The sequence below is a fragment of the Heliangelus exortis genome, chromosome 1 (assembly GCF_036169615.1).
Source record: "Heliangelus exortis chromosome 1, bHelExo1.hap1, whole genome shotgun sequence".
NCBI classification, from domain to species: Eukaryota; Metazoa; Chordata; class Aves; order Apodiformes; family Trochilidae; genus Heliangelus; species Heliangelus exortis.
The window spans coordinates 160096927-160118074 of record NC_092422.1 but is presented as its reverse complement, the minus strand read 5'-3'; the positions used below and the strand labels follow the sequence as shown (position 1 = coordinate 160118074).

The window sequence follows — 21148 nt, the reverse complement described above, 5'->3', positions numbered from 1 at the left end:
CTGCTGGTATGCTGAGCATGTGGTAAAACTTCAGTGTGAGCTGCCCATGCTCACCTGACCATGGCCTTTTGGTGGGGATGTAGAGGAGGAAGAAGGGGGGAAAAACCACTTTTCATGAAGACACAAGGCTCTCCCCCTCAGCACTACTGAAGAAAATTTTTGATGTTGTGCACAAGATTTGGGGGCTGCTTGGAAGCTTCCTGAGGCAAAATTACTGAGATTAAAGGGACTTCTGTGTGAGCAGAAATGGTTGTGCAGAACAGGGCTCTTACACAGCTACCCAGGAGGCTTCCAAGGTGGGTGGTAAGCCATAGGGAGTCGCCAGATGGCTGCCCAGCTTGTGATTAAGGTGTTGGGACACCCAAAGGAGTATATTTGAAAATATAGCTTGGACCACACATCATTCTGAATACAGCATTAGTTTTCTGTTTTGTGAGGAGTCAGATTTATTAACAATTTGTATACTTGAAGCTTTGTGTGCTGGGCAACACACCCTGCTCTCATTATTGTTAATGGCAATAGGAAATATGCACATAACCCCCTGTCCAGTGCCTAGGCAATTTGCCTTTAATAGTGTAAGTCTCTAGAAAACAAAATTAAATCATACATGTAAGAAAAGAAAATGCTTACATCTCGACTTTATTTCACCCTAAACCTCAGTGTTTAAAAAAAGGTAAACTACTTGGCATTAATCAAATCAAGCTGGTTAAATTTGCCTTTTAGGTATCTGAAATGGATCTCTGTTTTATAGCTTGAAATATTGTTTTTTAGGAAGATAAAGTTGTGAGAACCTTTGACTGATCTGTAGTAAAATATTTTACTGCAATTTCATTTGCCTGAACAAATATTTTTAGAACATTAACAGAAATGTATGGCATAAATTTCAAAGCCTATCATATAATTTCATGTACAAATATTTATATACATGGTCCCAGGGAAGTTAAGAATGTAATGTTTTTACAGAAAATATACAATGCAGTGTATACTCTCAATATAGTATATAGTATCTGAAATGGGAGAAGAGAGAGGTTTCTTTCAGTCTTTCCAAGAAAATAGTTTCATTTAAAATGCAGCTGATAAATTTTAGCAAATAGAAATCTTGTTTTGTAGTACTGATAAATCAAGAAACTCGTATAGGGCTAAGGAGATGCTTTTGGTAGAGATTAGGTAATGTCACAGTGACTGCAACTGCAGGAACTCTGTGTGCTACAGGGCATTTGCCTTTATTCACCAAAATCTTCTGTCCTACATGTAATCCACTCAGACCTATTGGTTTTCATAGTGTGCAGTCATAGGCTGCTACTCACTAGGCATTTGAGGGCAGGTTTGTAATGAGAGGTAAATCATTCTCTGCCTGAGTCCTTGATTCAAGCCTTCATCCATCTCCTGCTAATGTTGCTAAAACAGAAACCTGAGTTTAAGTCCTTCTGACCCCTCAACTAGAAGCTTGTCAGCAGTCCTGAGTTCAGCACAAGGAGATGAAGCCCTACCTTACGTTTATACCTAATGTAAATAATACTTAGATAAGTGAGTTTATAGACAAACAGTTCAAGTACCCTCATTCTCAAATCCCTGCAGGCTGTTTTCACTGCTAATTTGCCCTCCTTCCCTGCCAGATGCAGTTACAAGACAACATTTGGTTCTCAAGCCTGCCAAGCTTCACCTGTTCTTTCACAAGCTGTCAAGTGCCTGTTGTAACATGCAGAGTCACCTAGTTGAAGTAGTAAGTCGGGCTGAGGATGAGCCAACATAACAACTCACCACTACTGACAGGGGCAGATCCTGCTCCAGATGCACACCCCTTTCCTCCCTCCTCTACCAATCATGGTGTGATATAGTTCTGAACCAATTCAGAAAGCTGCATCAGCACAAGAGAAATCTGACAAAACCTATGAACTGTTTCTGCCAGGTCAGTGCAGTGAATTGGCCTAATGAGCCTGAGGAGGGGAGAGGCAATTGCCTTTCCTAAAGGACACAAAAAGTTTATGGTGGTTTTAACATAACTCTATATGGTGGTTTTAACTTAACTCTAGGACATTAATAGTAGGTGACTGTGAACGAGCCAGAGCTACACACAGAAAGAGTAAGAACAGTGTGTTCACAAATTCAAGAAAAAAAAATTGTTGTCCTATAATCTTATGTCCCCATCAGGTTGTACAGTGCTGTGTGCCTGAGAGCAGCAAGGCCTGGCTGCTCCATAAGGGAGGGTGAGACGGAATCCACAGGTGACTCCAGTGCCCTCACTGACTGGGTGTAGACTATCAAGGTCCAAACAGTGGGCAGAACCGGGGGCTAAGAATGAGGCAGAGAGAGCCAAAGGCAGGGAAAGAGCCAGGTCCAGAACACAAAGAGAACTGGGTCAGAGACGGGAGTTGGGACAAAGGCTAAAATGTGGGTCCAAGGTCCATCCAGTAGACAGACTAGAGACAAATGCACCTACAGCATAGCTCTGGCAGGGTCTGGGCTGAAATGGGGTTCCTGAGCTCATCGGCAGGGGTGAGGAGAATCACAGAATGTTAGGGATTGTAAGGGGCCTCAAAAAATCATTGTCCAACCCCCCAGGCAGAGCAGGATCACCTGGTGTAGATCATACAGGAATATGTCCAGGCAGGATCTGAATTTGTCCAGAGGAGAGTCCACAACCTCACTGGGCAGCCTGGTCCAGTGCTCTGTCACCCTCACAATGAAAAAGCTTTTCCTTATGTTTACATAGAATCTCTTATGCTCCAGCTTGCACCTGTTGCCCCTGGTCCTGTCATGGGACATCAATGAGAAGAGCCTGGCTCCATTTTCCTGACACGCACCCTTTACATATTTATAAACATTAATGCATTTGCCCCTCATTCTCCTCTTCTCCAAGCTGAAGAGCCCCAGGTCCCTCAGCCTTTCCTCATACAGGAGATGTTCCACTCCCTTAATCTTCTTTGTCGCTCTGAGCTGGACTCTTCCCAGCAGTTCTTGAACTGAGTGGCCCAGAACTGGACTCAATATTCCAGAGAGCCCCAGGTGAGCCTGGTCAGGGCCTCTTGGTATCCTCAAGTCCCTGAAACAGTAATGGCCTTCATAAAGTGGTGCTGATTAGGGCCACTCAGTCCATTAGGAGATTTTTGCTATGTGCTAGCATTCCTTTTATTGAATTACCAAGTTTGAGAATGAAGTTGGACACAAAAGACCTTGTCACCAAACTTGGCAGGTGGACCCTGAGTGCAAGGGCAGTGGGAACATGTCTTGACAACTTGAAACAGTCTACACCCGAGCCACCTCTCCCTCCATCCCCTCCTTGTCCCCCTCCATCTACTGCTATCACCTGCCCTGCAAAGGTGATTTTTCTCAGGGAACTTATCCAACAGAAAATGTTTTTTTTTCCTCCCCTTGGGTTCAGCTTTCTGAGGTCCCAGCTGCGAGCAGGCAGTGAGATCTGCAGACCATGTAGGGAGTGAGACTGCCTTCTCATGAAGGCATGGTCAAAGCTTGGTGTAACCTGATCGTGCAATGCCCATCTGAATTTTGGCTGGTGTTTTAATATCCATTAAAGACCTGTTCAAATATCCCTTGAAGTTGCAAGAGAAAGGCTACTTTAATGTATTCTGTGACATTCAATGGTCTTTGGGTATGCTTCTCTGTTGTATTATTTACCAAGTAACTATCAGTCTTTTTTTTTGCCAATTGGTTCCTATTATGTGACCAGGACAAATGTTGTCATCCATTGAGGTAGGAGCTGTTGCAATTTTAATTCTGATGCTGGTATTTAATTAATCTTGGTGTGTGTTTAGTGATCACTAACTTAACCATCTGTTGGATTTTTATACCAGAATTTGTGTAAATGTGAAAGTATAGAGTGAAGTTAGTGCTCTTGCTAGGAGTTTTTAAGTAGTGGAAGGTGATAGTCAAGGACTGGCCAAGACAAACATCTCCTGATACCTGATGGATACCGGGAGATACTAATCTATTTGTCTTCATATGAAATCAATAGCCTTGGAGGGGGGGAACCTACTTCCAGATTTTCACAGGACTACTTAAGAGTAACATTAGGTTATTCCTAACAGTTTCAAGATTTCAGATTGTGATTACTGTTGAGTTTCTTTTAAATCAGAAGTGAACAGGCTAATCTGAATATACCTCTTGCTAATGAGTTCAGGACTGTGACGCTGGGCAAAAGAAATAACCCTAAACACTTTGAGGACCATTAACTTTAATGTTTGCCTGGTGACGAAAGAATAGTCCAGGCCATGTGTCTGGGCTTTACAGTGTATTTTTTTAAGTAGTGTGAGGACTTTCATTTGGAAGCATTAAAAGACTCAAAATTAGCAAGTGCTGCTATAAAGCACACTTAAATACCGTATGAAACACATCTCATTTTAATTCTCATTTCAGTCTTTCAACAGCAAATGTTAGAGAACAGACCAAAGCCTGCATTAAATAAGGAGTTGCTTTATTTTTTATGTATGTATGCTTCTTCCATAGTAGAGTAGATTTTTGTTCCTTTATTTTCCCTTCATGTCTTTATCAAGTTCATAGATTTTGCTTCATAAACCCAGGATTATCCCAAATAATGTTTATGATGAAGTTTGACTTTATTCCTTAAGTCAGATATCTACACCTTTTCACATTCATGTTATATTTTTCAGTACTCCAGAAACTTGACTTCTTACAGATATATGTGATTTTTCTGTCCATCATTTAAAATTTATGCATTTGAGCATATGCTTCTTTGAAAGGGTTAATTTAACCTCTGCTAATATTATATGACTTAGTTATTAATTCAGTCAACTCATAAACACAATTTAGGGGGTACTGGCCTTGGAAGAACTTTCCAGGAGACCAATATGTCAAATCAATTCTGAAGTCCCTTGACCTCAGGATAGAATTACAGGTTTATAATTTACTCAACACTTACATGACCCAGAGAACAAAGGATTGCCAAGTCAGTCAAAACTAAATTACTCTTGACCTTAAATTAGTCATTTTCATGCTATTAAAACTATAGATAAATCACTGTTGAGATTATTTTCAACTTATAAATCAGCTTTGTATTTTTCCACATTTATGCTCACAACCTAGAACTATGCATACATTTCAATGTGGATTTAATTATTTTCTAAAAGTTACCAAACAGTGCAGCTTAATCTATGGAAGTATATTGTGTCTTTATTAATACACGTCTGCGTGTCTCTAACATGTCCATTTTTCTTATGAATAGAATTAATACATGTAGTGTAGATCAGCAAGTTATATAATGTGGAGCAGTAAGAATGCTGTAGGATGATGCCAACTGCCAATTGCTTTTCAAGAGATTCTGCAGTCCTTCCTTGGGTATCGGGTACAGGATCTGCTCTATCTATGTTCAGCAGTGGGGACCTGACAGAGCAGTATGTGTTGCTGGCAACATACATTTTTAATAATTTTTATCTCACTTTGCAGACATGCAGTAATACTGAGGCTAAATAATTGAAGAACACACCCAACTTTTAAGTCTGTAATTAGGGAAACCTAATTTTTGCAAACCTTAATTTTGAACATATTTTAATACCTGTCTGCAGTCTATGTAGTTCAGTGAAATATCTTGTGTACAGAATGACTTAGAATCATAGAATCATAGAATTGGCTGGGTTGGAAGGGACCTCAGAGATCATCAAGTCCAACCCTTGATCCACTACCGCTGCAGTTACCAGACCATGGCACTGAGTGCCACATCCAGTCTCTTTTTAAATATCTCCAGGGATGGAGAATCCACCACTTCCCGGGGCAGCCCATTCCAATGCTTGATGACCCTCTCGGTAAAGAAATTCTTTCTAATGTCCAACCTAAACCTCCCCCAGCACAACTTGAGACTGTGCCCTCTTGTCTTGCTGAGAGTTGCCTGGGAAAAGAGACCAACCTCCCCCTGGCTACAACCTCCTTTCAGGGAGTTGTAGAGAGTGATGAGGTCTCCCCTGAGCCTCCTCTTCTCCAGGCTGAACAGCCCCAGCTCCCTCAGCCTCTCCTCATAGGATCTGTGCTTGAATTGGATGTGTATTTGTACAATCAAACCCTTCATTAATTCAGTTTCTAGCCTTTACAGGTTTTTCTCATCAGCCATTTGGAGAGTTAGCTAGTTCTTCCTTCTCAAGGCATCTCCACTGAAAAGCTATTTTTGAAGGTGGAGGAGAGGTGTGTAGACACATAAACACTGTCAGGGTTTAACACTGTGGCCACCAGGAACAGAAAACTGCAGTTCCATAATGTGACCTGAGATATTTGAGAGAAAATACACTGCTGATGAGCTGGTAAAAAAAAACCTGTCTCTGTGACACAGAAAGAGGTTCTTTAAAGATTCTGCTTGAAACTCTTCATCTGTTTACCAAAAAAGCCACATTAAAAAAAAAAAAAATCTTACTATTTATAAGCTATTTTCTTGGATCTGTTTTGTTGAAGAAAGGTATTCTGCTTCGCAGAAGCGATAGTATCAGCTTAAGTTGATTGTCACTTGTGACACTATATAATTCAGGGAAGTTACAAATTTCCACTCAGAATCAACAGATTCACCAGGTTGTTAGATGCATGTAATGAACCTGAGAACAAATTTAAAGATGTTTTTTGTAGTATAAAATGGCTTTATTTCCCCCACTGTTCTCATACCATGAGACTAAAATTTGAGGAAGATTGAGGTGGTGATAAAATGAATTTTAAGATGAAATGATGAGCTTAGAACTTGACATTGGTGGATATTTGTGGCTGAGAAGGCTGATAATATAAGAGATGAGCTGTTTTTCTATTAAACGCAAATGAAGCATTGTGTTCAGAAAAATGTTCCTGTCTAATTCCTAGTTTGTCAGCCTCTGCTTCATGTTGTATGAAGTTAAGTATCTTTGATTCATGGAGTGCAGTGTAAAGGTTTGCTGATTTCTATCTGTTCTGGTTAACACTTCTGCCCTGAGGTTTGCTTTGAGTTTCAGGTTTGTGCAAACTGAAATTATCAAAATATATTCACTTTAAATTGCAGTGTTTCAAGTGGTTTTGCCTCAGCCTGTGCCAAACCTCTGATTTTGCATAATTTCTTTCTTCATAATTCCCAAGCAAAAAGATAAATCAACTCAAACTCTTTTGGAATGGCGTTGTAGTTTATAGGCTTATGAACTTTTAGAAAACTAAGCCTGTAATTCATTATTAAAGCAGTTCACTATTGTGAGGACTTGTTGGATGATGGAAGGATACTGGGAAACATCCATATGAGTTAGGTATATTGGAAGAGAAGAAACAAGTCCTTATTTCAGCTCCATTGATCCTAACCTGTTTCACATTTTTAAGCATTGAAATTTTGAGCTTGAGTACCTGAACTGCTGCCTTATCGTTGCAGTAAGTTCCTTCAGATCCAGAATAAAGCCAATTGCTCAAGGACAAGACAAAGGTAATTTGAGGCAATATCTATATGTCTATTCATTGGATAAAAAACTAAATTCCACTTTGATGGGAGCCTTGATAGCATCATTTTCAGGTTTTATTTCATTCATACACAGAACAACCAAGAGGACTTCTCAGATTGATGTCAGAAAACAATCAGTGGAAATGTGTCAAATGAAATAAAGATCCCTTTGGTTTGTTTTTTGCTTATTTGTTTATTTTTATTTGAACATATTTTTGTATCTAGATCTTAAAACCAGACTTCATCATTGCTGACATAGTTAATTGCTTGTATTAAGTTCTCTAATTAATAGTTAGCACCCTAAATGAGTGCATAATTATTTAGAAACAGTTTTGATCCTTAACAACCAATTGAAAGAAAAACAAAAAGCAAAAACAAAAGCAAAAAAACAAACAAAAAAAAACCCACAAAAAATGAAAACTCAAAAGCTTTAGACTTTGAAGCACTAATAACTATTATCCTGTTAATTAGATCACCTCATATAGTCAATATTATATTAATATCTTTGGCTGCTACCAGGTCTTCATTTGCTAATAACTTTAAGTTAACACAGAACTGATGATCTTTCAGGTGGAAAAAATCTCTTTAAAATGGACTTTTTTCCATGAGAAAACTCTGAGAGGGAGAGGGAGTTTTGTTAATTTGATTTTATACCACAAGGTGTTAAACCAAAATTCCATTTGATGCAGACAGGGTTCAGAACAACGCAGGTAAGTGGGAAATTGTCCAAGTTCAGCCTGTACCAGTATTTGAACTGGATCTGCCCAGTGCAGTCTGCTGTTTCATGGGATTCATAGTCTGGATGCTCCATTCTTTAACTCCTGGAAATGAGTTTACATCTTTCTAAGGCATATGGTCTTCATTCTGCACCAGGTGATGCAGTGCAGACTGTATGGTTTCAGGGTAGAGTCCCAGTTACTGAGAGGAGAAAGGGAATAAGTAAGACAAAATGCATTACTTCTATAAAAAGATTAAATATTTCCTTTTTGGTAACAAATGTCTATTAAAACAGGGCAAAATAAAACATACTATAATTTCAAGTTCAAATGCTTTCAGAATTTTCTTTTTTAATAATGACTCTTAAAACAGTTTTCCTGTGAGTTAGGGTGGAAACAAAGACAGGAAAATCATAATTCCCCAGAGCATGAAGACAGAGATTTCCTCACTTAAAAAAAAGATTTTTTCCTGTTCTTTAACAGTAAGTCATGAGCAATTGGCTTATGAACACTTCCATTCTGTTCATCCACTGGTTGAGCTAAAGGTCTGCCAAGGGAAAAAAAAAAACATTCCAAGCTATAGCATCTTTTTATGAAAGTAAAGAAAAAATTCACCATGTCTGAACAGAAAGTAGCTTTTCAAAGAGCAAGTGAAATACTGTGAACTAAGAAGCTTGGAAAAACTTTCAGTGCTAGTTTTGCACAAGTGATGCTTGTAACTTTTAGCACAACATTTATTTCTGTAGTTTAACTGCTGATAAGCGTTGCTCATTTTCAGTATTAGACTAGTGAGGCCTGTAAGATTTTTATGCATGTTCTTGCATGAAATAAAGGATGCAAAAATAAGGGTCTGTGGCCACACGAAGTTCCTTGTGAGGTTCTGTATGATCAGTGTTGTCTGCAAGATAGTTTGTGGACACCAAATTTTTTAAAAGGGAATGTTATTATTTTAGTCTGGTTTTGAAATGCCAGTTCCTCTAACAGCAAAGTGATATTTTTGCTGGCACAAGGGGTTTGTAGAAACTGCTGCTAGAACTCAAAAGTGAGCTGTGAATGGGTGATGGGAGTTTTAAAGGTCATTTTGAGAATACACATTTTTGACAAGACCTTTGAAAGGCTAATTTGAAGGTGATCTAGATCTTTTGAGCTAGGTTTTGAGAATATTTTCTGCTCAAATAAACCGGTTGTTGCGTACCAAATCTTGATACAAGAAAATAGGGAAGGACAAGGTGGTTTTATGTTAAAACAGCTGATTTTAGTGATTCACACTGTCATAATCACCTGTTCACAAATACAAAGATGTGTGTTCCCAAGCAGTCTGCCAACCATGCCTGTATCTTAGCTGTGTCCAGGTGGGCTGCTGGGGATTTCTTGCAATTGTGTGGAGGGCCAAGTAATGCTCTACTGAGTCGCTGTTTTATCTGCTGGGATCTCCTCAGGATGACAACCAGGGGCTAAGGAACCTCTCTTGTCTTTGGGAGTTGACAGTGACCATCATCTTCCACCTTTCCATGCTTCCCACCTCTGTGAATGATTAGGACTTACTCCCTGTCCTCTGTCTCCTTACCAGGGTGACATACACTCCAGCCCAGTTCTGTGTTTTTCCACCATCACCTCCCAGTGGCTGGAGTAATTTTTTAAGTCTAGGCAGAGACAATTCCTGACTATACATGCTCTTCTGTATTCCTCAACAGTGCTGTGATGTTGATAGTTCTAGGTCCCACAAGGACCAGCCTTCCTCATAGGGCTTTTTGTGCTTTTTTTCCCTTTCTGATGCTTCTACATGCAGACCTTGCCATGTATTCTTTGCTTCTACCAGTGCGAGCATTTCCCTTATGAATCTCTATAACTACTGATAGTGTGACTTAAACCACAGAGAAAAAAACAATGATTAAAATGTTTCAAGATTCCAGTCTCTTCTTGCAACTCCGCAGAAAGCAGGACTCAGTTTTCCCTACACCAGAGCCTGTTCCCCCTGCCAGGTCAAAGACAGTACATCTGGCACCACTGGAGGTCCCTGGGAGAAAGGACTGGAAAAGGCTAAAATTTCTGCTACTCCATTTGGAGAGAGGAGCTTGGAAGCTGAATACTGACAAATTTAAATAAAAAATAAGGCACTTTTTAACATTATATAAAGCTCTTTATATCAAGGCCAGATGCCTTTCTGGAAAGTTACTTTAGTCCTACACAAGGTTTTTGGCTCAGGGCAAGGGCAGCTGTGTGAAATGCAATCCCTTGCACTTGTGAGCAGGTCACGTTCATGATCTAATGGTCCTGTTTGGCTTTAGATGCTGTGGATGTCTTGCATTGCTGTGTGTCTGGTGAGTAGGGACCTAATTCCCAAACAAATTGCTCAGGTGCTCAGAGAGGACAAGGAGAGCCTGTAAAGGTAGAGAGGGGAGAATTCTTTGGAAAACAGCCTCTGTTCAGAGAGCAGTGGTGTGACTCTTCATACCCCAAGCCTGCAGATCAGTCTCCCTTGTTCCTTATCATCATTAAGGGAAAAACTTACTGTCACTACTCTTTTTTTTCCTGCTGAGTCATTCTATAAATAACAGATGTCTTCATTTGGGACTGCTAATTGTCTTAAAATCCACCATGAATCAAGCTTTCTGATACCTCCACAACTTAGACAAGTTTTATATTTACTTTATAGACTATGTAAACTATAGCATAGGCAGGTAAAGGGACCAGCACGAGATCACCCAGAGAAACAGTGGCCAGTTAAATCAATCAATTCAAGAACCCAGGAGGTGTGTTTCCATAGCCCCTGCTGTAGCTATTAAATCACAAGAGCTACTAAAGAAAGATCCTGCCAAAAGCCAATGTTTTTTGTTTTTGAAAACCACAAGAAACATTTTGCTCCGTTCCACAGGGTGTCTCCCTAGTAGTTGGTGCAGATTAATTAATTACTTATTTTTTAAATGAAATGTAAAGCTTTGGGCAGCCTGAAAGCCATTGAAGTTTTAATTCTCGGAACTATTCCCTGACTTGACTGTTATCCAGTTCTTATTCAGGCAAGATAGGAATTAAGATTAATGACCCCAAACAAACTGGTATTTCAGAGAATCAGTCTTTGCCAGGCATTATATTCTCATGACAGAAAATCATTGAGGCATAAATACAGTGCTCAGTCATTGGTGTATATTAACAACACCACGTTGTTCCCATAAATGCTGAATACAGTGAAGAGGAAAATGAAGTCTTAAAGTTCATTAATTTGGGTTGTGACATTTTTTTAAAGAGAGCAAAGCAGAGCCTGTCGAATAAGGCTCTACCATTCTAGTGCTCCCTGTGCCACTCTGAAGGCTATTTGGATTCCAGAATGACATCTCCTTTGCTCGGGAGTTGTTTGGGCTCGGTGATGTCTGTCCCTCCAGTGCCTTTTTCTGGCTTGGCGTTCAGTTCTGTTTGCATTTTTTAAAAGGCAAATTCATGAAGACCAAGTCTTAAGGGAAGAGAAGTGAAAGAATACCTTCATTTGTTAGAAGCAGCGACTGTTGTAATAAGTAGGGTAAAAATGTGTCATTGTCTGTTGGTGTTTGTCCACCTCCCAAGAAGGTGGCTGTGGCTGGAGTCTGTTTTCTAAGCAAATGAGAACTGGCGTGAAGACAGGAACATTTCACCTATCCTGGAACCAGAAGTAGTCATGGTACAGTGCTAGTACAGGAAATTATTCTGGCAATGTCTAGAAGCTGTTTGCTCAGGAAAAAAAAAAAAAAAAAAAAAAAAAAAAAAAGAAAAAGAAAGAAAGAAAGAAAAAAAATCTTTCTGTGTTTGTATTTCCACACACTGAAAAGACATCTTTATGACATCATCTTGTTTGTTCTGACACTGCAAGGAGAATGGAAGAAATAAAATGGCAAAAAAGAGACCAGGCACTTTTATTTTGCTGCCAGCAAAACATAGAGGAAAGATGTAACCAAAATATCCAATAGTTACTTCAGTTCTCAGGGACAGTTCAGCAGATGAATTGTTTTTCAAGGGCAGTTGGTCTCCCAGACACAAGAGCATTCTGTAGTAAGCTTAATTACTCATTTTAATTATGCATTTTAATTAGCAAGCGACAAACACAGAGCTTTTCTCCTACTTTCTCAATAAACACACTTTGTAATATTACAGAAAAAACTTGTAACTGAAAACTCCAACCGCCTTGGTCTGAGAAAAACAACTCAAAGTTCAAGAGGTTTTCTTCCTTGTTAAATCACATTCAGTAAGGAGGTTACATCTACTTCTGATTATTTTCAGGAGCTTTTTACTTTTTTTTATTTTGTTCATGGACAATATTAAGAAAGCACCCTGCCCTGCTCTTTCTCCCAGTAATGTTTCTTCTGCCAATATTATTGTCTTGTCAATTGCTCCCTATAAATTATGTCTTAGTTCTTCCTCATCTAACAATGTTTCTTCTCAGAGCTGTTCTTCTATCCCTGTACTTTCTGCCCCAGTCCCTCAGACCATTGCTGTTGGAAATCTTATTTGTTTCTCATTCATTTCTGGAAAGACCAGGTAAAAGAGGCAAGTGGAATGAGAGGCAATCGCATTCTAGAATGAATTCACAGGGGCAGCAGTGTGTATGGTGGGGGATGGAAATAGCAAATGCCACAAAATCTTCAGCAAAACAACCTAATGTGAGAATACAGCTCCCCCCCCTAGCTTCCCCATCTGCCCCAAATGTGTCACTTCTTCACTCTTTTCTATTTTGCCTGTATCCTGTACCTGCTGAGGAGGGATGTGTAGAATCTGCAGCATTCCTTCAGAAATGGAGGCTGTCAACAGAACTTGGTTAAGCCAAATAGGTCTCCAGACTGCTTTGTTTTGAGAGAAGGCAATCCTAATGTTTTTATAGTTTTGAGCCAAACATGGACTTGAAAAGAAAAAGTTCAGATAAGGATATGCTTAGAAAAGAGAAGAGGTAGACTTAAAGCATGATTGTGATTAGAAATAAAAGGGAAAATTAATTTGTGCCAACATTTTCTGAAATGTTCTCTCAGGTTTCAGTGCAAATGGCATCTTATAAAACTTCCATCATGTAAGTGGTGGAAATTCTCCAGAAGTATCTGTTCTTCACAAGGCTTTGATAAAATGTTACAAGACTGGAAACCTGTTATATTTATGTTGCACTGCTCTGCTGCTCCTGGCTTGCAGTGAGCTCTGGAATCAGAAACATTGCCTGATATTTCCAGGTGTTTGCATGTCAGATTTGAGCTGCAATCTTCTTTTAACTCAAGCAGTGTAAAATGTGTTAGGCATTTTTGTCTGGCTTTGCTTAGCTGAAGCCAATACTAATTTTGATTTCGTTTCTTGGTAGGCAGATTTTTAATTTTTTTGTTTTCATTTGGACATAGAAAGACATTATATAAGCTTCTTTATGGTTCTTGTGATGGGAATCATCTCTCTCCATCACATCTCTCCATCAGTAGAAGGCCTACACAGTGTGTGTGACTGCATGTGGACTAACTGCTTTGCCTGTCTGTAATAAACTCTCTATTTTTATGCCTTTTATGATTTCTGTTTTTCCATCCTTCTTCACACCCAACTCACTGGTGGACACTGTCCATGTGCTGGAACAATTACACAGTCTAGGTAACATTTGAATAGAGATGATACTTATCTCTGCTATATATATATATATATATATAACTCTAGGAATTTACAGTTTAATGAAAAATCTCCCCTCTGAAAGAGAATGGCCTATGCTACATGCATCTGGAGCCAAAAAGTACCCTGTAAGGCCAACATTTTATGTTTTGTATTGATTCGTGTAGTGCTTCCAGTGCAAATAAGGCTTCCTTTATATGTCAGCCCATTTGAGATAATTGTACATGAGAAAAATTAAGGTTATGACTGAGAATCAAAGTTCTTTCCCAGAAACAGAGATGGAAAGTGAATACTCTTAATCAAATGTGATGGGAAAACAAAAAGGCAGAGGGAGAGCTGAGCTTCTCAAATAATATTTTTACATTTCACTTGCAATCACTGACCTAATGCCTGTTTGTGCTGGCTTGGAATCTAATGTCAAGTGAACAACCTCACAATAGGTGGTGCTGTGTGTTACTCCAGGCAGAAGTTACAACATTATCCAATGACCAGCATTAAAATAGGGTTAGTTTGACTGTATATGCGTTTTCCTTCTAAGAAATCAAAATGTAACTAATGGCACTCAGCAGTAATCCAAGAACTCCAAGCATGTACCCCAAACCAGTTTTCCAAACTGGGACAGAACTCTGTAATTGACCTCACTGGAATGGCCTTTATTTTCCAGAATTCATGATCAAAACAGTTATGTTACACTGGATAACTCTTCTAACTCACGACCCCTGAATAAATGGCAGAAAACCAGTCTGTAATGCATGTTCCACTATCTGCAACCATCCTGCAACACTGATTAAAGTCCTTCCCCTTGTCTCTATACTGAAGTCAACTCTAACAATTTAAAAATACTTTTGGACTGAAAGGTGCATCATGCTGATGACATTCTTGTTTGGAGACTTCAGCTGTGCCTCAGCACGGCCTGGAATAGTTGTAACTTAGCCTGGGGCTAGAGTCCATTTCCATATCTACTTTTTTGCTCAAAATATTCCCTGGTTTTCCAAAGTACATTAAGCTGAAAGTCATCAGACTCCGTACAAAAGAAGACAAAAAATAGTAGATCTGAACTGAGACAGAGCGGTATATAAAAATAAAAGAAAAAAAGTCCTTGTGGATAGTTTCCAGAGTTGCTTTGCACTTGCTAATCTTTCTTTCTTCCTCTGGTTCAGCTATTTTCAACTGAAAATGTTTGGCTTCTTTGGCTTAGGCTATTGCTTTTCTAAGTAAAACAAAAAAAAACCAAAAAAAAAACAAAAAAACCCACACCAAAAAAACAAACCCACAACCAAACCAAACTAAAAAACCAAACCAGTCTTAAATGCATCCAAGTGTTCTAAGCTAAAAGCGGCGACTTCTCCCAGTGCTCTCTGAGCTGCAAGCAGTGGACCCAAACCTGCAGCTTCAAAGCCTCCTTGGCACACAGCTGCCCTGCCAGGCTCTGCAGCTACACAGGCACACTCCAAACCTGCAGAGGGGAAGGTTGAGCCAGCCAGCAAAGAGAGGCCCCTTTCCCCCTCATCCACTAGAAAAGTTGCTGGAGAGATCCTCAGCATCACATCAGGGTGGGGACTGCTTTTTAACAGACACATTCCAGGCCCTTCGCTGGCCCCATTTTTTTTTTTTTTTTTTCCTCTGCCCTACCACAGGGAAAAACCTACCATGTGACAGCCCAGGAGTCCATAAGCCAAACTCAACTGAGGCCAAAGATTCATTGTAATTAAGGATAGGTTTAACTGCTTTTAAAACTGAGCATCCTGCTGACCAATCAGTTAACATGTAAGGAACACACGCTGTGCTGGAAACGGGTCCAAGTCTTGGGTCCTACTTAAAGACACAGTTATAGATGATGTCGGAACCATTTATGGATCCAAGTATATGTTATTTCAGTAGACATTTCATAGTACCCATGATAGCTACAAATGTTACAAGCTTCTGTTTTTAATTTATTAATGTACTCATAACTTTCCAAAACCCTGATCATCATGTTCAAGTGTCATTATGTTCTCCTTCACAGTCTTTTGGAGGGATACTTTAACAAATGTTGTTGTTTAGGTTAAAAGTTGGGAAAGAATGCTGCTGTCTGTCAATAAAACACCAATCATGTTCTTTTGAGAAAAACATACACAAAACCCAACATACCCAGTAGTAATACCTCAACTCAGCATGGACCACATCCTTACAAAGTTTAGAGTTTATTTTGGTTTTGTGGGCAAAAAAAGTTGAATAATTTTTAATGTACTGGAGGGCATCTCCTAGTGTGTGTGTGTGTGCCACTGGCCTCTACTGCACAGAGGCAGCAGAGCTTGGGTTCCTTCATGTGGGTAGAGGTGGGGTCACTCACCCACCCACCCATATTCCAATTTAGAGCAACAGTTAAGGCCCTGCTGACTTCATTTGCAAGCAAAAGATATGAAAGCAGCAAAGTCTTCACCTCCATGGGACGTAGAAACACTAATACCTTTGAAGTTCTGTCCATTTCTGTCTTCTCTCAGTAAAGAATGACACATGGAAAGAGTGTACAAGTGTGGTGTCCACCACACTCCCCCTTGGGCTGTTGTTTCATGAGTCACATATCTCAAAATATCTAGGAGATTCCCTGCAAGCACTGTGGTGTTTCTGCTGAGCATTACTAAAGTGTGACCTCAAGCACCTCTGCTCTTTTCTTGTCTCCCGTTGCATTCTTCTGGCACGTAACAGACTGACACCCTTTCAAGACTGAAAGGGTTTTGCCCAGTGCAATTTTTTGGGCAAAAATATAAGGATTAGCAGAATAAATGTATCAGGCTAAATAAGAGATAAATTTATCTGGACATTAATATGTGCCATTACCCATTTTTTTGCGTCGGTCTTCGGAAACTGAAAATCAACTAAAATCTAAAAAAACATTTAGGATTATTGTCAGCCACCAACCCTCATCATGAGCTGCTCTCTGTCATCTAGAGCTGCTGTGCTCTTTATGGATTTATTGAGGCAGTTAAGGTAACACATCCACATTTCTCAGTCTATGGATTTGCACCTTTTCACTTTTTTTCCCATTAAATCCAGGCTTCATGTTTTACTGTCCCTCAGTTCAATACTAGTGACTGTTAAATCTGAACTATTGAATTCCTTTTTTCAAAATTTGCTTAGTGGGATTGGTATGAATTTTGCCTGTTGGAAGAAGCCAATATAGAGTGCTTTTAATTATAGATGGGTGTTTTTCCTTCACTCTATTTCACAAATAACTTATTTTTCTCTAGAGATAAAGCCTGTTCAACTGTGCACCAGGTTCCAAGAGCCTGTCAGTTTTGGACACTTAAACTTGATAGTTCTGTCGTCCTGATTTCTACTGAAGGGAAGGGAATTGGGAGGAAATCAGTGCCTTGGTTTTTCCCATTTCTGACTTCTTCAAGCTTATCTATTTGAGGCTATTTGAACAATGCATAAACCATTTATTATGGACTACCCCAAAAAAAACCAAAACCCAGAACTCTGAAGTAAATATATGAAGTCTCACATAATGTAGACCTAGCGGATAATTTCAAGTGTTTTTTTCTTGACTAGTAAACAAAAGAAACAGGATAAACCCTAAGCCTTAACCTGTGTTTTTTACTTGGTTATTAAAAAAAATACATATAGTACTTGTGCAGGCTGACAAAGTTTTCTCTATCAAATATTTGCCATTTAGATGAAGAATGCTGTCTCCATTCTAGTCACTGGCCACAGGATCTCAGTTGGGGTCCTGAGTGTCAAGCTGAGAGCTTTTCTTTCACTGTAATAAAGGTCCTGTAGGCTAAACTACTGGTAGGCTGTCAGTGACACTTCTGAAATCCTTTTGATGGACTTACACAAGTGCAAATATTCATAGAAAAATGCTGGTGGTGGTATACAAGAAGTTCTTGAATATGCTCACCCTGTATTTCTGTGTTTTTGCATGTGTGAATGTATATAGATAAGGATATGTGCATCAGTATGCATAGATATATAAAGTGGAAGGATTTATGTAGTATGGACACCTCAGTTTCATAAATATTTGTGCATTAATTTAATTTAAACTGGGACCTGAAATTGAAAGATCACGAAAAAGCTACAGAAAATTTAGTTTAAAAACCTTGTTCCTGGGGCTGTTCCTGATCCCCTTGTTCCTGGGGATCTCAACTAGTCAGAAGCACTAATTTTGTCAAAGACAAATTATAAAAATCAAAAATTATGCAAGTTCATAATAAAACAGTCCCTGTTGGGTTTTTTTTAGCTTTTATTTACTTCACTTTGAAATAGTACATTGTAATCTTTTATCTTTTTCAAGACTTTATCTCCACCAAGTAGTTGGCCTAGGCAATACTTCTTTTCCCCAGTCAGATAGAGTGGGAAGAGGGGGCAGATTGTGTTTTTCAGGATACCTGAGAAACTCTCTGGCAGGCTTTCCTGGGGTTATCATCACATGTCAAAGATGATGCCTGTGTAGAATATGGACTTCCTAACAGTGCTGCTTACATGGAAGGAAATTTTTGTTTTCTTTATTTCACGTGTTTCGAATGAATGAAGTCAGTCCTTAAATAAATAATTGTTCTTATGATTTCCATATTCCTGCTTCCTCTTCACCCCTTCAAATTTTTCTATAAATAAGAGTGAGGTAATTAATTACCAGCCAAGTGGCACAATTACCCTCAGCAAGTTTGCCAACGACACTAAGCTGAGTGATGAAGTCTACATGCCAGAGGGATGAGATGTCATCCAGAGGACCTGGACAAGCTGGAGAAGTAGACCCATGTAAACTTCATGAGGCTCAGCAAGTCCAAATGTAAGGTCCTGTAACTGGGTAGAGGCAACCCTCATTACCAGTACAGGCTGGGAGATAATATCATAGAGAGCAAACTAGCAGAAAGGGACTTGGGGGTACTGGTGGATGAAAATCTGGCCACGAGCCAGCAATGTGTGCTTGCAGCCCAGAGGACCAATCACATCCTGGGCCAGCAGATTGAGATAGGTGATTCTGCCCCTCTGTTCTGCTCTAGAGAGATGTAACCTGAAGTACTGTGCCCAACTCTAGAGCCTTTAACACAGGAAGGACATGGTCTTGTTGGAGTGGGTCAAGAGGAGGACCATAAGAATTAGAGAGATGGAACACCTCTTCTACAAAGGCAGGATGAGAGAGTTGAGGTTGTTCAGCTTGAAGCTTCTAGCACCTGAAGTGGGCCTACAGGAAAGATGGGGAAAGACTGTTTACATGGGGATATAGTGGTGGGATAAATGGTAATGGTCTTCAACTATAGCAAGGTAGATTTAGATTGGATACTAGGAAAAAGTTCTTTACTATGAGGCTGATGAAACACTGGAAGAGGTTGCCTGGAGAGGTAGTGTAGGCTTCATCTCTGGAGGCATTCAAGGTCAGGTTGGATGGAGTTCTGAGCAACTTGATCTAGTTAAAGATGTCCTTGCTCACTGCAGGGGTGTCAGACCGGATGACTATTAAAAGTTCTTTTCAACACAATTATTATTCTATGAATAGAATATTATTCTATGAATTAATGACTTCTGGGCAAAGTTATATTGTTAAGTTACAATATGTTCAATTCTATGTTTGAATACAAATACAGACAGTCACATGCACATGTGTGCTGAGACTGCATGTTGTGTAAAATTTAGATTTTTTGAGATGTGACACTCCAGTTTTTCTTTCCTTCCAAGAGAATTCAAAGTACTTTTAAAGGACTTAATTTCTGTGCAATAGATCTCACGGGCAAACACTCAATAAATGCAAAATAAGGAATGAAGTCATGGCTCTAGAAGCCTTTCACATTCTTCAAACTGGTTCCAGTTGTATGCATTGACAGTAATCCTGTCTAATCCCCTCCACGTGTATTATCTTTGTACACCTGCTTTCATTGTCTCATATATCAACTTTTTATACTTAACAATATACAAGAGAGTAAACCAACAGAACAAAACACACATGCATACACCGTTTGTTATACTACAGTTTTGCATGGCAGACATCAAATATATTTGTAAATTTTGGTGCTTAGAATCAACATCTCCCATTAAGATATTTTTCCTACTTTTTTCCCTCTAACTGGTGCATGTCTGTGTTTGTCTTGGCAGATTAACTGAAGCCCATCGAACAGCTGTAAAAGTCATTAGGAGAATGCAGTATTTTGTAGCCAGAAGAAAATTTCAGGTAAGCAGCACCATTAACCATAAGTACAATTTGAAAACTTAAGTATATTGAACTGAAAATGCTCTGGAAGAGACCTTGTCTTCGTGCATACAATTGTAATAAGTCAAAGGTAGTGTTTAGGCTTTCAGCCTTGCACTGACCCTATGTGGATTTTTTCATAGCATGGGCAAAATTAATAATTGTAAATTTTTATAGTATGATAGGGAAATGTGAATTTTTTGAGACAGTGTAGTTACTTTTCAGTTCTTGTTGCCACTTTCTGTTTCTGTATTTGTTTGTTATACTGACCAATATATAAACCACTTGCTTATTTACTAGAAGAAGCAAACAAAACACTTTGTTGAAATGTCCACTAAAATACCATCTATACTGATTCTGTCTTAAGTTAAATTTCTCAGTCAGGTTAAAAAGTGTTCAAAGTAAGTGTGCTGCTTTGAAAAAGCTGGGGCCTCTTGCCACTTTACTAAGGCCCTTTATGATAAAACTTGTTTGGAGTGTGTTTTTGATATCCTCCTTCTCATCACCCGTGTGCTGGTGATGCCATGGAAATGAGTGATTAACTTCTGGCCTGATTTTCAAAGCCCCTGTTATTTCCATCTGAAGGTTCATGCTTTTTTGTCCAAGAGGGTCCAGTGCCAGTTAATCAACTTTCATAATCCTTTTGAAGAGGTTATAAAAAGATAAAGCAAGAACCTAAATTTAAAGCAACTTTGTTTGGAGCTGAGCACTTAATTGCAAGGGATAAAAGTCTGAGATAAGCTCACAACACTCAGAAGACTCTGAATTAGGGTTGACAGACTAGCATATACATTTTCCAAGTTCATGTGGAAATGTGTCTTATTTTATAAAAAGAAGATTAGAAGCCAGTTTGTTTAATTTAGCAAACAACAGGAGAGTGGGATTATATTGAAAATAGAATACCACAGAGGTAAACAGTATGGGAAATTAAGAGGAAAAAAAACAAACAAAAAAAAAAAAGGACACCATTCCTGGAAAATAAAAAATAAAACCAGCATATAAATTAGGGTATTTCTAACCATCATAGACCTAATATTCTGGAGCTCTCGGTCAATAAAAGTCACACCAAACTTTAAAAGCTGAACTTGCTTAGTTTGCAGGGAGTATTCTGTGAGTTGGTGTTCATGATAAGGAAGAAGGAGGAATTATTTTTCTTTTTTTTCTTTTCTTCGGACTGTGAAATATAGCTTACAAGAGAGCCTATGCTAATTAGATTTTCAGAGTTCAAAGACAGGAGATATTGTTGTGAATTCAGCATTAGGAGCA

The 21148-nt window shown here is 39.0% G+C and overlaps 1 protein-coding gene across 1 annotated transcript in view; it reads left to right on the top strand.

Annotated features, from left to right (window-relative positions):
- Window positions 1-21148, top strand: part of KCNQ1 (potassium voltage-gated channel subfamily Q member 1) — a 476140-nt gene that overhangs the window by 235995 nt on the left and 218997 nt on the right. Inside the window, exon 12 of the mRNA XM_071733362.1 lies at window positions 19789-19864. Coding sequence (XP_071589463.1) covers window positions 19789-19864 — 76 coding nt within the window. The remainder of the gene's footprint in view (window positions 1-19788; window positions 19865-21148) is intronic.